The 15,505-nt window shown below is 42.5% G+C and overlaps 1 protein-coding gene across 1 annotated transcript in view; it reads right to left on the bottom strand.

Annotated features, from left to right (window-relative positions):
* Positions 1-9,332, bottom strand: part of LOC106344923 — an 11,757-nt gene extending 2,425 nt beyond the window's left edge. The window contains exons 1-2 of the mRNA XM_013784217.1: positions 8,937-9,332; positions 8,692-8,737 (exon numbers count right to left, since the gene is read on the bottom strand). Of these exons, the coding sequence (XP_013639671.1) occupies positions 8,692-8,737; positions 8,937-9,332 (442 nt within the window). The remainder of the gene's footprint in view (positions 1-8,691; positions 8,738-8,936) is intronic.
* Positions 9,333-15,505: the final 6,173 nt, after the last annotated feature.

Genomic DNA, 15,505 nt, shown 5'->3' on the forward strand with positions numbered 1-15,505 from the left:
CTCTCTGCCCCCCGCAAATCTCCACACTTGGACTCGCATATATATACATATATATAACAATTCTTAACATCAATCATTTCAATCAACAGTTGAATCCTCTATTATCCTATTTCCGGTTTATTAATCAATAATAATAATAAACAAGCAAGACTCTCAAACAGACTCGATTCACAGAGACGGATCATGTTTCGAAACTAAACTTTCCATAACGGTAGTACTAAACTAGCTCGGGATTTAACGGAGTAGCCCTCACCTTAGCAATGAAGAGAAGTGGTATATATGAACTCCAGCTGCTCAAATGGACTCCAAATCCATAACCGATTTCGAATTCAATTGAACCAGATCCTAATTAATTGCAATTCGGCTTACTTCTAACCAAAAATTAATTTCCAATAACCAACCAGTTTAACCTAACCAGCCCAAAATCGATTTAAACCAGTCAAACCACCGGTTGACTGAGTCACCGAGTTGACTCACCGAGTCGACTCAGCCGAGTTGGCTGAGTCACCGGCGAGTCACCGGCTCAGGTCACCGGCGGCGATGGAAGAGGGGCGGTGGCTTACTGGAAAAGTTACCAGCGGCGGCGAAGGTGCGGCGGCGATGCGGCGGCGGCTTCCCGACGGCGGACTGACGGTGGCCAAGCACGGCGGCTCCGAAGAATGGCGGTCGGAGACGGTGGCGCGTGGCCAGAATGCGTGGTGACTCCGACGGACTGCGGCGGCGCGTGCGTTTCACGCGAGCGCGGATGCGAAACTTCGGGAGGCTCTAGCGGCTTCTTCCGGGCTCCGATTGCGGCGTGGTTGGTGTCTACGGCTTCGTCTCGACGAGAGGAACACGACAGTGGTCTTGCATGCATGAGATTCTCAACGGTTAGGGAGATATGATCGATTTACTAAAACGGCCGAAACTGAACTAAATGCATGATGGTTTTGCGGTGGTTACCTAGGGTTGCGAACGGTGGTGTCGAGATGAACGTGATCACGGCACACGGTTGCTCCGGCGACCCACTCACTGTAAAATGATCACACTTCTTCTCTTAGCTCACCTTCTCTCTAACTCTTCTTTTTTTTTGTATGAAGTTTCTGAGAAACCAAAGTGGATAGAGGGGTTTTTATAACAAAATACCTTGGGCTTCTGAAATATGGTTTTGGGCCTCGACCTGAATTCTTTGGGCCAGAATTTGGGTCATTACAACTCTCCCCAACTAATAAGGAATTCTACCCCGAATTTCGAATCACCAACTGTCTCTCCAATGATGTCTGGAAATAGCTCCGGGTAATCAATCCTCATCTGGGGCTCAGACTCCCAAGTCTCCTCCTGAATACCATCTCTCTCCCAATGAACTTTGACCAACATGGTCATCATACCATGATCTGCTCTCACTTGGCGATCCAATATCTCTACTGGCTGACACGGCGCATGCAAATTTCTACCAAGATCACTGGGCGGCTGCTGCAAAATAAGCCCAGGTTCTCTCACGACTTTCCTCAAAACCGACATATGAAACACGTCATGGAAGTCTGATAACTCTCTTGATAAATCCAATCGGTAAGCAACTGCCCCAATCCGCTCCAAAATAGGATATGACCCCATATATCTCGGTTTAGGCTTCTTTAGCTTCCGAGTCTTAGATCATCCCTGAAATCTCCTCATTTTCAGGTATACCAGGTCGCCAACCTGGAACTCCAAATCCTTACGCCGCTTATCTGCATAACTCTTCTAACGGTCATGGGCTTCCTTAAGCCGAACCTTGAGCATCTCAACCTGCTCTACAGTCTCTTGAACCATGGCTGGTTCTATCTCACGTCGCTCCCCCACTTATGTCCAACAAAGTGGTGTGCGACAAGGTCTACCATATAGAGCCTCATATGGTGCCATCCCAATACTCGAATGATAGCTGTTGTTGTAGGCATACTCGGCTAGAGGTAGATACTTCACCGAACTACCTTCCCAATCTAAGACGCAAGCCCTGAGCATATCCTCTAAGGTCTGGATAGTCCTCTCTGACTGACCATCTGTCTGCGGGTGATAAACCGTACTCATATGAACTTTTGTCCCAAGCGCCTTCTGGAAGGCTCTCCAAAACTCGGACGTGAACTTTGTATCCCGATCCGATATAATGCTGACAGGAACTCCATGCAATCTCACAATCTCGCTGATGTAAGTCTGTGCTAACTGATCAGCTATGTCCGTCTTCTTAATCGCTAGGAAATGGGCTGACTTGGTAAGTCTATCCACGATTACCCATATGGCATTCTTTCCTCCTGAGGTGGTCGGTAAACCCGTCACAAAATCCATAATTACCATGTCCCATTTCCACTCTGGCAATGGTAGGTTCTGCAATAACCCGCTAGGCACCTGATGCTCGGCCTTGACCATATGACACGTCTGACACTGCAATATAAATGAAGCAACATCCCTCTTCATACCAGGCCAATGGTAATATCGCTTCAGATCCCTGTACATCTTCTTATTCCCCGGGTGGATAGAAAAATTCGAGTGATGTGCTTGCCGTAAGATCTCCTTCCTTAACGGCTCATCGTCTGGCACACAAACCCGGTTTCGATATATGTACATCCCACTGGAGGCTGTATGATAACCAACACTCTCCATCTCAATCTGCTTACACAAAGCCCCATCACTATCCTGAGCTTTGCGTATCCTCCATAGTAAATCTGCCTGCTCCACAGCCTCAACGCCAACTGTCTCTCCCTCTACAGTAACTGCACATAATCTGAGGCTAGTAAGTGTCTCCGTAAGCTCCTGAACTTCTCTGGTTCCCGATACATCGTTTCTGCGCCTACTCAAGGCATCCGCCACATGATTGGCTTTGCTCGGATGATAAGTAATCTCCAAGTCGTAGTCTGCTAACAACTCCATCCATCTACGCTGCCTCAAATTCAAGTCCGTCTGCGTAAATATGTACTTCAGACTCTAGTGGTCCGTGAAAATCTTCACCTTCTCTCCATACAAATATGACCTCTAGATCTTCAATGCAAATACAACTGCAGCTAACTCCAAATCATGTGTAGGATAGTTGACCTCGTGAGGCCTCAACTGACGTGATGCATATGCAATGACCAGACCTTCCTGCATCAATACACTTCCCAACCCGGTACTTGACGCATCAGTGTAGACCTCATATGGTATTCCTGGCCTCGGAAGTACCAAAACTGGCGTATGTGTCAGCTGTCGCTTCAACTCACCGAAACTCCTCGATGAATCGTCTGACCAATCAAACTTGACGTCTTTGCCCGTCAGCTTCGTCATCGGCTTTGCAATGCTTGCAAACCCCTTGACGAACTTCCTGTAGTACCCTGCTAAACCGAGAAAACTGCAGATTTCTGTAGCACTCTTTGGCGTCGGCCATTCTGAAATAGCGGTAAACTTCTCCTGATCTACGGCAACTCCTGCTTCTGAAACCACGTGGCCCAAAAATCCAATCAACCTCTGCCAAAAGCTACACTTACTCAGCTTGGCAAACAACTTGTGTTCCCGAAGCTTACCCAGCACAATCCGCAAATGCTCATCATGCTCTTCTCTACTTCGAGAATAAACCAAGATGTCGTCGATGAAAACAATCACACACTTATCCAAGGGCTCCCGAAACACATCATTCATAAGCTTCATGAACGCTGCTGGTGCGTTCGTCACCCCAAATGGCATCACCACAAACTCGTAATGTCCATAGCGTGTACGGAAGGCCGTCTTCCGCACGTCTCCCTCAGCTATCGCAATCTGGTGGTATCCCGATGCCAAGTCAATCTTAAAGAACCATGAAGCTCCCTGCAACTGGTCCAACAACTCGTCGATACGCGGAAGCAGATACTTATTCTTGATTGTCACTTTGTTCAGACCTCTATAGTCGATACAAAGTCTGAAACTCCCATCTTTCTTCTTCACAAACAACACTGGTGCTCCCCACGGTGAAGTACTCGGCCTGATAAATCCCTTATCCGATAACTCCTCCAACTGCTTCTTCAACTCCGCCATCTCAGCTGGTGCAAGGCGGTATGGGGCTCGTGAAACTGGTGCTACTCCTGGCTCCACCTCGATCCTAAGAACGTCTGCTCTAGCTGGTGGTTGCCCTTTTAAAGCCTCAAAAATGTCTTCGTACTCGGAAACCACTGGAATGTCATGCAGCTCCTGCTGACCATCCTCCTTAACCATCGAAATGGTCGCCAAAAATCCTTCTGCTCCTCTCTCCAGTAGCTCATCTGCGCGCAACATGGAGACAATGGAAATTCCATGGTGCGTCTGAATCCCCTGGAATATGATCTTCCCTTCTGCTCTGGGGATATGAACTCTCGCTCTCGGATAATCCAGTACTACTCGATGTCGTGATAACCAATCCATCCCGAGTATAACATCATAGTAGTTCAGCTCCATCTCAGTCAAATCTCCGAACAAGTCGACTCCTCCAAGCATAATGGGTACATCGCGATGAACGCCGACTGCTCCCAATCTCTCTGTGCCGACTATCTGAATCTTCTTAGCCTTCGGTTCGAAGACACCCCGAAAGGACTAAGACTGGACTACACGCGGACTCACAAAACTATGAGAGGCTCCTGTGTCGAATAAGGTATGAGCTGACTCTCCTCAAACCAAAACCGATCCTACACGAGATTTTTACTACCTACACAAGATAACCACGCACCAAAATATTCAAACACAAACAAGTATGGAAAAGTCACATACCCGCTATCGGCTCAACTCCCTGGGGATCTCCAACTGCAAACACCCGTGGAGCGATCGCTGGACGCTTCAGTGGTGGTGGAAGCGCTGCATTGCCCCTCCTCGGACAATCTCTGTAGATCTGACCCGGCTGGTTACAGCCGTAACAGTTCATCGCTGCCACTGCTGGTGCTACTGCCGCTGCTGGCGCTGCAACATGAGTATGTGGTGGCTTCCTACAATTCTTTGAAAGATGCCAAAACTGATTGCAATTATAGCACTGGAAACACTCTCTAAAATGGTGGCGACGACAAAGTCCACAACGGGGTGCTCCAGTCTGCTCCCAAGGCCTCTTCTGCGACCCCGAAGCCCCTCCTGCCTTAGGCTGAACTGCTTTGGAGAACTTCTGGTCCTCACCCATACATTTCTCCTGCACAGCCGCCTTCTCTACCAGATCCTCCAAACTGGTGTAGGTAACCACACTGCACCTACCACGAAGCTCTACTCGCATCCCATCTAAGAACCTCCTGATCAGATCCTCCTCATCTATGTTGTTACCCACAAATCTGTGGAGTTGGTTAAACTCCCGCCCATACTCCCTGACAGACTTTGCACCCTGCCTCAAATGGTCGAAATCATTCTTCTTCTCATGCAAAGCTTCCCTCGGAAAATACTTCTTGTTGAACGCGTAAAGAAAATCATCATATGTCAGCTCGCCACGGTGCATAAATCTCACTCCATCCCACCAGATTGATGCATCTCCACACAAATACAACTCAGCGATGTTAAGCTTGAGCCTTGGTGGGCACGAGATGGTCTTCAAACACTTATCCAAATTGTGCTTCCAATCGTGAGCAACTGTAGGTTCCGTCGTTCCAGTGAAATGCTCCAAACTCACATACTTCATCTGTCCCAACACCCTGATAAATGTCTCATCAACCTCGGGCACCTGAACTGGGAAAGCAGGTGGCGGCGGTGGAACCTGAAAAACTCCTTGAACCGGCTGAACAGGAACCTGAGGGTACTGCTGGGCTGGAGCCAGCTGATGTGGAACCTGATGATCATGCTGAACATGAACTGGTGGGGCCTGCTGCATGTGAATCTGTGGGCCCTGCTGCACCTGAACCTGAGGACCATGCGGAATCTGCTGACCCTGCTGAACTGCAGCCATCTGTCTGGCAACCTCCTGAGCTGCTACTCGGGCAGCCTCCTGGGCAGCTAGCTGGACTGCCTCCTGTGCAGCCTGCCTAGCCGCATCCTGAACCATCTAACTCAAAGCATCCTGATAAATAGGCGGAGCCACCTGCTGCGGAACTGCGGGCTGGACATGCTCATCCTCAGCCTCTCTAGCAACTCCGTTGGTCTGAGTACGAACAACTCTCTTCCTGGGCGGCATCTGAAAGAAAAGCGAAAAAGTTAACTTATGCCGAACTCTGGATACCAACATTTAAGGAGTGATGCCGAACGGAAATGTGCTATTTATTTTCATTTTCAAAATTCCCAAATCCCCGAAAATATTTTGAAATCGTGTAAAACCGTTTAAACCGAATAAAATCGAATAAAACCAGGTCTCCAAAATCGCCATCCCGGGTCGGAGCCGGGACGGAACCCCGCTCTGAAACCAAAATTGTGACACCCGGTTTTCTCGGGATATAATAAATAAATAAAAGCAGAAATTAAATAAAACCGAAAGAATAATAATAATAATCTACATATCATAATATAAAAGTCAATACGATACCATAAGTCAAAATGAAAGTATTGATAACAACATAAGTCCGAAATAAATAAAGACAACATAATTCTGAAATATAAAGACGAGAAGTCTGAAATAGGAAATAACATAAATGATAAAAGCCCAAAGACCTAGAGGCCCGATAACGATAAAACGATAGAAGCCCAAAAGCCCAATAGCACCGGTCCGAAAATCACTCCTGCTCGTCGGTCTCACCTGAAAGGGGGAAAGAAGGAGGGGTGAGCGACAAGGGAATCGCCCAGTGAGGTATGAGATGCTAAACCGCAAACCACTGACTCAGTTCATAGCACTACAACTATGTAGGCCTAGCTCTAGCATGAGACAATCACGGTGCCTATTACACCACACAGAACAATCATATGCCTATTGCACCATACAACGACAAACAATGCAATGATAGTACATAGCTATTCTCTGCACCCCGCATTCTCCTCATAAGGATATACATATATAACTCTACAGGCGTCGCTAGCACAGTAGTCCACACTGCACCCCGCAAATCTCTAAGGCGTCGTAAGTACAAACGTCTATGTACCTACGCAAATCTCCACAAACATGGCAGCCAGTGCAAACGTCTCTGCACCCCGCAAAACTCCTCAAACATAGGCAGCCAGTACAGACGTCTCTGCACCCCGCAAATCTCCACACTTGGACTCGCATATATATACATATATATAACAATTATTAACATCAATCATTTCAATCAACAGTTGAATCCTCTATTATCCTATTTTCGGTTTATCAATCAATAATAATAATAAACAAGCAAGACTCTCAAACAGACTCGATTCACAGAGACGGATCATGTTTCGAAACTAAACTTTTCATAACGGTAGTACGACTCTCAAACAGACTCGATTCACAGAGACGGATCATGTTTCGAAACTAAACTTTTCATAACGGTAGTACGACTCTCAAACAGACTCGATTCACAGAGACGGATCATGTTTCGAAACTAAACTTTTCATAACGGTAGTACGACTCTCAAACAGACTCGATTCACAGAGACGGATCATGTTTCGAAACTAAACTTTTCATAACGGTAGTACTAAACTAGTTCGGGATTTAAACGGAAAAGCCCTCACCTTAGCAACAAGAAGAAGTGGTATCTATGAACTCCAGATGCTCAAATAGACTCCAAATCTGAAATCAGGGTGAAAAATCGAGTCAGAACTCCTTTCGAACGGTTTAAAACGGGACTGGTCAATGTCTAGAGAAAAATCAACTCGCTGGTCAAAGGTCAATCCGGTCAACCCTTGACCAGAAATCAATTTGACCTAACTGATCGGTTTACCATAACCGATTTCGAATTCAATTGAACCAGATCCTAATTAATTGCAATTCGGTTTACTTCTAACCAAAAATTAATTTCCAATAACCAACCAGGTTAACCTAACCAGCCCAAAATCGATTTAAACCAATTAAACCAGTCAAACCACCGGTTGACCGAGTCACCGAGTTGACTCATCGAGTCGACTCAGCCGAGTTGGCTGAGTCACCGGCGGCGATGGAAGAGGGACGGTGGCTTACCGGAAAAGTTACCGGCGGCGGCGAAGGTGCGACGGCGATGCGGCGGTGGCTTCCCGACGGCGGACTGACGGTGGCCGAGCACGGTGGCTCCGGCGAACGGCGGCCGGAGACGGCGGTGCGTGGCCGGAATGCGCGGTGACTCCGACGGACTGCGGCGGCGCGTGCGTTTCACGCGAGCGCGGATGCGAAACTTTGGGAGGCTCTAGCGGCTTCGGCCGGGCTCCGATTGTGGCGTGGTTGGTGTCTACGGCTTCGTCTCGACGAGAGGAACACGATGGTGGTCTTGCATGCACGAGATTCTCAATGGTTAGGGAGATATGATCGATTTACTTAAACGGCCGAAACTGAACTAAATGCATGACGGTTTTGCGGTGGTTACCTAGGGTTGCGAACGGTGGTGTCGAGCTGAACGTGATCACGGCACACGGTTGCTCCGGCGACGAGCTCCAGCGACGAGCTCCGGCGACGAGCTCCAGCGACGAGCTCCAGCGACGAGCTCCGGCGACCCGCTCACTGTAAAATGATCACACTTCTTCTCTTAGCTCACCCTCTCTCTAACTCTTCTTTTTTTTGTACTAAGTTTCTGAGAAACCAAAGTGGATAGAGGTGGGTTTTTATAACAAAATACCTTGGGCTTCTGGGAAATAGTTTTGGGCTCGACCTGAATTCTTTGTACCAGAATTTGGGTCATTACAAGTGTAGTGTAGTATCAAATATTTCTGATATCCAACCTTGTCCATCTGATTCTGATTTTAATGGCCAAATTGTGCTGCTGGGCTAAAGTACAAATCTGCAGAAACCGGCAAGGAAGGATGGCCCCCATATGCCCATAGTAAAGACTTTCTGGCTCACCGTGCAAAGTTATATTGTTAATATTTTTACTTTCCTCCTGCTGAAGACAGCCGAAATTATTGAGCAACCAGTATAATAATTTGAAGACAAAAAAAGCTAATGGATAACTTAAAGGCTGGCTTACCAAAACCACATGAACTTCTTCAGGAAAAGAACTGTCCAACTTTTTGATAGCCTTTATTAGTGACCAAAAGAAAAACAATTTACACTCGTCTGAAGACGAGACCAAATCAGACCAGAAAAATGAATGCTTTTCAATAACTTCAATGTACAACTGAATCAACACAGTGAAAGAAGGTGATCCAACAATTTCGCTAAGAATTTTCTTCTCCAGTGCGCGAAGGGAATCCAGAAAGCGAATAAAAGAGGATACATCAGTGTGGTTGTAGTTATTTTCTGCAAGCCACTGCTGATAGGTAAGCCGAAGAACGCCAACAGAGCTAAGAGACTCAAAGAGGGTTTTACTAAGGGGTTTTGACTGTTCATTCGATGCTGCTATATCAATCAACTTGGAGGACATCATCGGAATTGAAAAAGCATCTGGATCCAGTTTGCAGAGGGATTTCAGGTGTTTTCGACAGCTGGATATATGACTCCAGATTGGATGCTGCAACTCATCTTTCAACATATTGAGAAAACACAGGAAAAAGGGACAGTATTGTTGCAGCCTGGAACCAAATCAACTAATCCACACCAGATAGAGTTGAATGTCCTCTTCCTGTTCCATTGTCCAGTTGGCAGCATACAATAGCTTCTTTGAAGTCAAATCATGGTCAATTTTTGCTGTATCTGCGGAACGAGTTGACCCAATTAAGGCTTTAGGAAACAAGATTTTATTTAGCGTCCAAGAATCAGTAGTATAAATCATTCTCCGTTTCCCAGCAGTCAAATCCCTACCTCTCAACTTGACATTGTAGCTTATTTTAGACTGATATGATGCGTATTTTACGCATTGTCGATTTTAAGATTAATGTTTTCAACGTCAAAATTGTATTTTATTTTGTTCATATTTTTGAACATTATAACTTTTAAGATGTTTTTTTCCTCTCTCCATATTTTGACCTTGAATCGTCACCATCACCGGAAAAAGATTCACCTCCTGCTCTTGTTCTTCCTCGCCTTCTTTGTCAGTGAGATTATAGAATTTGCTGTAAACTGACTTTATGAGTTCCCAGTTGTGTGGTTGTTTCTCACAACGTTGTAGGCTTTTCCAGTCAATATTGGTTGCTCCTCTTCTTCCTTAGATTTCGGCTGATGTTAAGAACTGCATCTCCTTGGGCTGGGTCAGATTTTAGTCGTCTTTGATGTTGTCTTCCTCGTCGTTGGTTTGCCGTCAATAGTCCTTGCTCGTCTTGGTTTTCAAGATCTAGTTTTTGGGGATCTGACTTCTATGCTCTCTTTCATAACTCGAGGACAGCTCCATAGTTTGATGATTTTGTTTTGTCTCACTTTCCCTCTCTGTTTTCTCATCTCGTTGCAGCTTTCATCGCTGCTCGCATCTCTTGTAGCTCTCCCTTTCACCATGCTTACCACTCCAGGTTTGGATAATGTTTTCGTTTGTGTATGGTATGTGGGCTTTGAAGGTTATTTCTGGTCTCAAGCTTATTCTCTGATTTCGCGGTGGTTGGTTTCTATTATCCCTCCCTCATGTTGTTTCTCTTCTTCCCATGTTTCTTTTGGTATAGGTGTGCGGAGTTAGTCTCTTGGAGCTTTGGTCCCTTCTATCCAGCGATTTGTGTTTCTTCACTTGCATGAGCGCCTTGTCTGTTCTTGTTTAGTTTGTGAGGTGTTTCTTACCTTTTTGCTAGTGGTTGTGCTTCCAGTACTTTAGGCATGTATCTTCCTGCTTTTTGATGACTTTGGCCTTCCGATTATTATTCTTCATCTTGTCCGCTTTCTTAATTATTTGCATATCGCGCTTATTTTTGTTCGGAGGATTGCTTTGTTTCAGATTTTATCTTTCTATCTCCTTTTTTTTTACTTGTTCTGGCCAAGACACTTTATGGTACAATGAGGTAAGTTAGTCTTCGTTCTTGATCTCCTTTCAGCTATAGACCTCTATTGAATTAGCGTTAATATGGCATTTTGATTTCCCAGTGATAATGGAGGTTTTAGGTTTAAATTTTGTGTTGTGCTCTAGTTTCTTATTTTTAGTTTGGTTATTTTATAACTTTAATTGTAAATTAAATATATAATTTGTAAAAGAAATAATAGAAAATAATAAAAATAATAAAATGATGAAAGTTGATGCTATTTTTAGTTGTGAATAAATTAAACATTTAAAATATATTTATATTATTTTACTTATTTTAGAATTTTAGTGACCAATAAAATAGATTCTCAAGCGATAATGATACTTAATGTGAGAATGATTAGATAGTGCACAATTAGAAAGTGATGAGACAAATGTAATAATCTATAAGAAAAAAGATCTAAAATACAAAAAGAAAAACACGTGGACACATGTCAACAAACCCCTATTTCACATGTCATAAGAAGAGAACAAAGTCTACTTTATATATATAGATATTTATTTGTTATTTCGCTGTAGTTATTTCATGCTAATGTTACTTTGAACTTTCCATTGCTAGATATGGCCTCAACAACCATCGAGGAACATTAGGAATGAATAGAAAAAGAATGAATAGGAATAAAATTTTGGGAATGATGAGGAATGAGAGTTCCTTATCAAAATTAACAAGGAATAAATTTGCAGTGTAATTTTCTACAAAAAAGGGAATGAGAAGGAACGAAGAGGAAAAAATATTCCTCATGAATGGTAACATTTTTGAGGAACGTTAAGGAATGTATTGTTCCTCTTCATTCCCTTGATTACCATTCAAACTCTATGAGTTACTATAGTTATTTGTCAAATTTTCAAATGGTGGAAGTATGAGTAGGAAACGATGCATGGGATGCACTGAAGAAGTCATCAGTTGGAGTTTTTCCTAGATTTTACGAGCTTGATTTCACATGGTCTGCAAAGGTTGTTCGTTACCTCTTAACGCATCAGCTGGTAGTTAGAAAGAATTATGAGATATGGTCGTTGATTGATTGGCAGCCCATTCGTCTCTCTTTGTTAGAGTTTGGTGAGATAACTAGTTTGAATTGTGCTATTTTTGATGATGGTGACCTTTGCAAAGTTGACCATAAAGAATTTTGGGCAGAACTGAATGTGTGTACATGTGTTGGTCCTAGTCTGTATGAGTTACTACATCATCATCTTCTTCCTCCAAATCTATTTCCTTAAGTTCGAGACAAATATTCATAGGTTCGGTCTTTAGTTGCTCCAAAATTCCAGAAAATTGTCTTTGATTTCCGATATCTATAGGCGGTGTGTTATGTGGTAATGTCAACAAAACCTTTTTTGGATACATGTAGCTCAATTCTACCTTGGAATTTTGTGTATCAACTTTGTATTCTCTGATCACCATCTGAACAAAAACTTCATAGCAAATCATATCGCTTACTTCTATGACTTTTCTCTCTTTTTTCTTGTCAACACCAAATAGCCATCTAGTTTCTTGATATATCCATTTACCACATGTAAGAGTAAGTTGCCCCATCTGTGAAAAAAAAGAAAGGAGAATTGATGGAAAGAAAACGTGAACAACCTAAGAAAAAGAAGATGGCTTGACGTAATAGGTAAAAGACGTGATTAGACTTTGTTTAGATTAGGGTTGGATTCAATTTTATTTCTGGTCTAAATTAAGTTATGATTTAATTGGTTTACACAATTAAATTATGATTTGGTTTAAATTAAGTTATGGTTTGGTTTTCACATTTAAATTATTGTTTGGTTTAAATTATATCCGGTTTATTTGTCTCGATTTTGCTTAATTGGCTAAAATTATATGTCTTATCTTCAAAAAGAAAAAAAAAATCTGCGGTCAAAAGTAAATAGATCTGTTGAAGTTTGTTAACTAAATCTATTGAAAAGAAATAAATCGGTTGGAAGTCTATCAAAACTAAATAAATTTGTGGGCAAATGAAAACAAATCTGTGAAAACAAAAATAAGTTTGTCAAAAATAAATAAATATGTGTCTAAAGAACAAATAAATCTATCAAACCTTAAATAAACCTATTAACTTTAAATAAGTCTGTATCTATAAGAAATAAATCTGTTGATATATATTAATAAAACTGTCAAAATTAAATAAATCTGTTGCGAAAGAAAAATAAATCTATCAAATAAATCTGTGAAAATCAAATTAAGTCTATTGATTTTTAATAAGTTTGTGGCAATAGGGAAATGAATCGATGGTTAATAAGTCTGTGGTTTCTTGTAACATGAATCAAATAAATCTATGAAATGGCAAAACTGTAATTATTAATTTATTTATTTTTAAATTAAAAAATATATTAGTGGCAGTTTGGTAATTATCATTTTACATAACAAAGGATCCAAGGACATTATAGGTATCAAAACTAAACTAGTAATTAAAACAATATTAGAACTAAGAACATGATTATTGGGGGTTCTTAGAGTGGAGTTCTTAGCGGAATATAAGAACCCGTCTCTTAAAATTCTTATTTAAGAACGAGTTCTTAGCTTTTTTAGTTAAAAGTTAAGAGACGGATTCTTATATTCTGCTAAGAACCCCACCTTAAGAACCCCCAATAATCATGCTCTAAGAGCATCATTATCCCAAAGACCTCTTTAGGGTCTCTTAATTATTTTTAATACTTTTTAAATAGTAAATGTGAGTTAAGAGACTTAGCTAAGAGATTTCAACATTTATGTGCTTCAATGCAAGTCTCTTAATTAAGAGTTCTTAGAAAAAAAATGTAGAAAGTGTTTTTGATTATTTTGTGAATGTAGAAGATGAGAACATGATTTTGATTCCTCATTAAGCAGAAAACAAAATCAAAAACTTAGCAAGCTTGTTTTTGATTCTTCATTATTTTGTGAATGTAGAAGATGAGAACATGATTTTGATTCCTCATTAAGCAGAAAACAAAATCAAAAACTTAGCAAGCTTGTTTTTGATTCCTCATTATTTTGTGAATGTAGAAGATGAGAACATGATTTTGATTCCTCATTAAGCAGAAAACAAAATCAAAAACTTAGCAAGCTTGTTTTTGATTCCTCATTATTTTGTGAATGTAGAAGATGAGCACACAAATGTAACTTCATATCAAGATTACAGTAATCCAAGGCGCAAAGTGAAGTTACCAGTTTAGGAACTAGTGGATAGACGTTGCAGAATGATTTCATCTCTTCTCTAGATACAAGAGAATCAATGGACAGTACATGTGCTCCAGCATCTGTAAAAGCTCTTGCTCTACTGAACGATTCCTCAAGAAACACCGCTTCTCTACGCGCATCACTGCTTCCTCTCTAGAAACCACCCCTCTCTCGCCACTACAAGAAACATGATCGCTGATGATGATTCCAGCAAAGCAATACACATATGTACATAAAGATCAAAAAGCAAACATCTTTCTTAAATTTAAGCTAAAGAAAACTGTAAAATCTTAAACTTTAAGATCAAGAAGAGTTAGTTTAGCAGATTCATTCAAATCAACCTCTATGAAAAACTATACCACAAATTTTCTTTACATTCTACAAAGAATCTCAAGTTCCATCACCAAACACACAGACAAGAATGAAAAGGAACTGTACCACAATGAAGAGCTAAAAAGTTAGAACTGAATTGTAATATTGGTGGTGATTGTATTGGAAGCCTCACCAAAGAGTTTCCACAATGGCACTCCAACGCTCTTAGCAGCAGCATCAATCATAGCCATCTCCACCCAAGCTCTTACCTTCACATCCATTAAACAACATTCTCTTCATCAGATACATTCACAAAAATACAAAGAAAGTTATATGCTTTTAAGCAAAAAAGGAACTAAAAGTTTCAGACTTTACAGATGCAAATCGATGGCAAGGGAGAATCCCACCAATCTCTTGAAGAACGTGACCTAGTTTCATCTCCGGTAGCTCTCTGAGAAGCTCGCAGGCTTCCCGGGTTTTAACCATGGCCGTAATATGATCCTCCGCCGTCACCGAGAGTAGAATCGGAGCTTCTCCCCAGCCGACGCATCCGCCGCTGTTGAGCTCGAATCGCGACGTTTCCGACGGAATCGAGGCGTGATGAAGCGATGGTGAAGAGGGGAGACAAAGATCGCGAGGACGGCGTTGGTGTTGGTCATGTCGGAGATGGCGTTGGTCATGGAGGTGAGGACGGATGGGTGTGCCAGGTGAGGCATCTGGGTGACGATCTCGATCGATGATGACGGTGGCTGTTCGACATCGAAGGCGGGAGCTGAAGGGTGACGGTGGCTGTTCGACACGACGACATCCAGTACTCCGATTCCAATCGAAGAAGCAAAAGTCGAGAGATAGAGAGAGAGAAACACTATCGCAGCTGCACGTGGCACACGAGAGACGAATCTTGTTTTGTCTGATTAAGAGCATCATTATCCCTGTCTCTTAGACAGGTTTCTTAGTGTAATTGGGATTTAAAAAAAAGAAAAATTGTAATAACTATAGAAGACGTCTCTTAATTAAGCAATGGAAGAGACGTCTCTTCTCTTCCTCTCTTCGCCTTCCTCTCTTGGCCTTCCTCTCTTTCTCTCTGTCTATCTTTGGTCTTTATAAACAACGGTAAACCGGTTTGCGAATCAGCCATCCAGGTTCAGGTTCAGTACATCGACGAGGTCTGGTCTGACAAGAACCCTATCCT

Source organism: Brassica oleracea, chromosome C5, assembly GCF_000695525.1.
Source record: "Brassica oleracea var. oleracea cultivar TO1000 chromosome C5, BOL, whole genome shotgun sequence".
Classification (NCBI taxonomy): Eukaryota; Viridiplantae; Streptophyta; class Magnoliopsida; order Brassicales; family Brassicaceae; genus Brassica; species Brassica oleracea.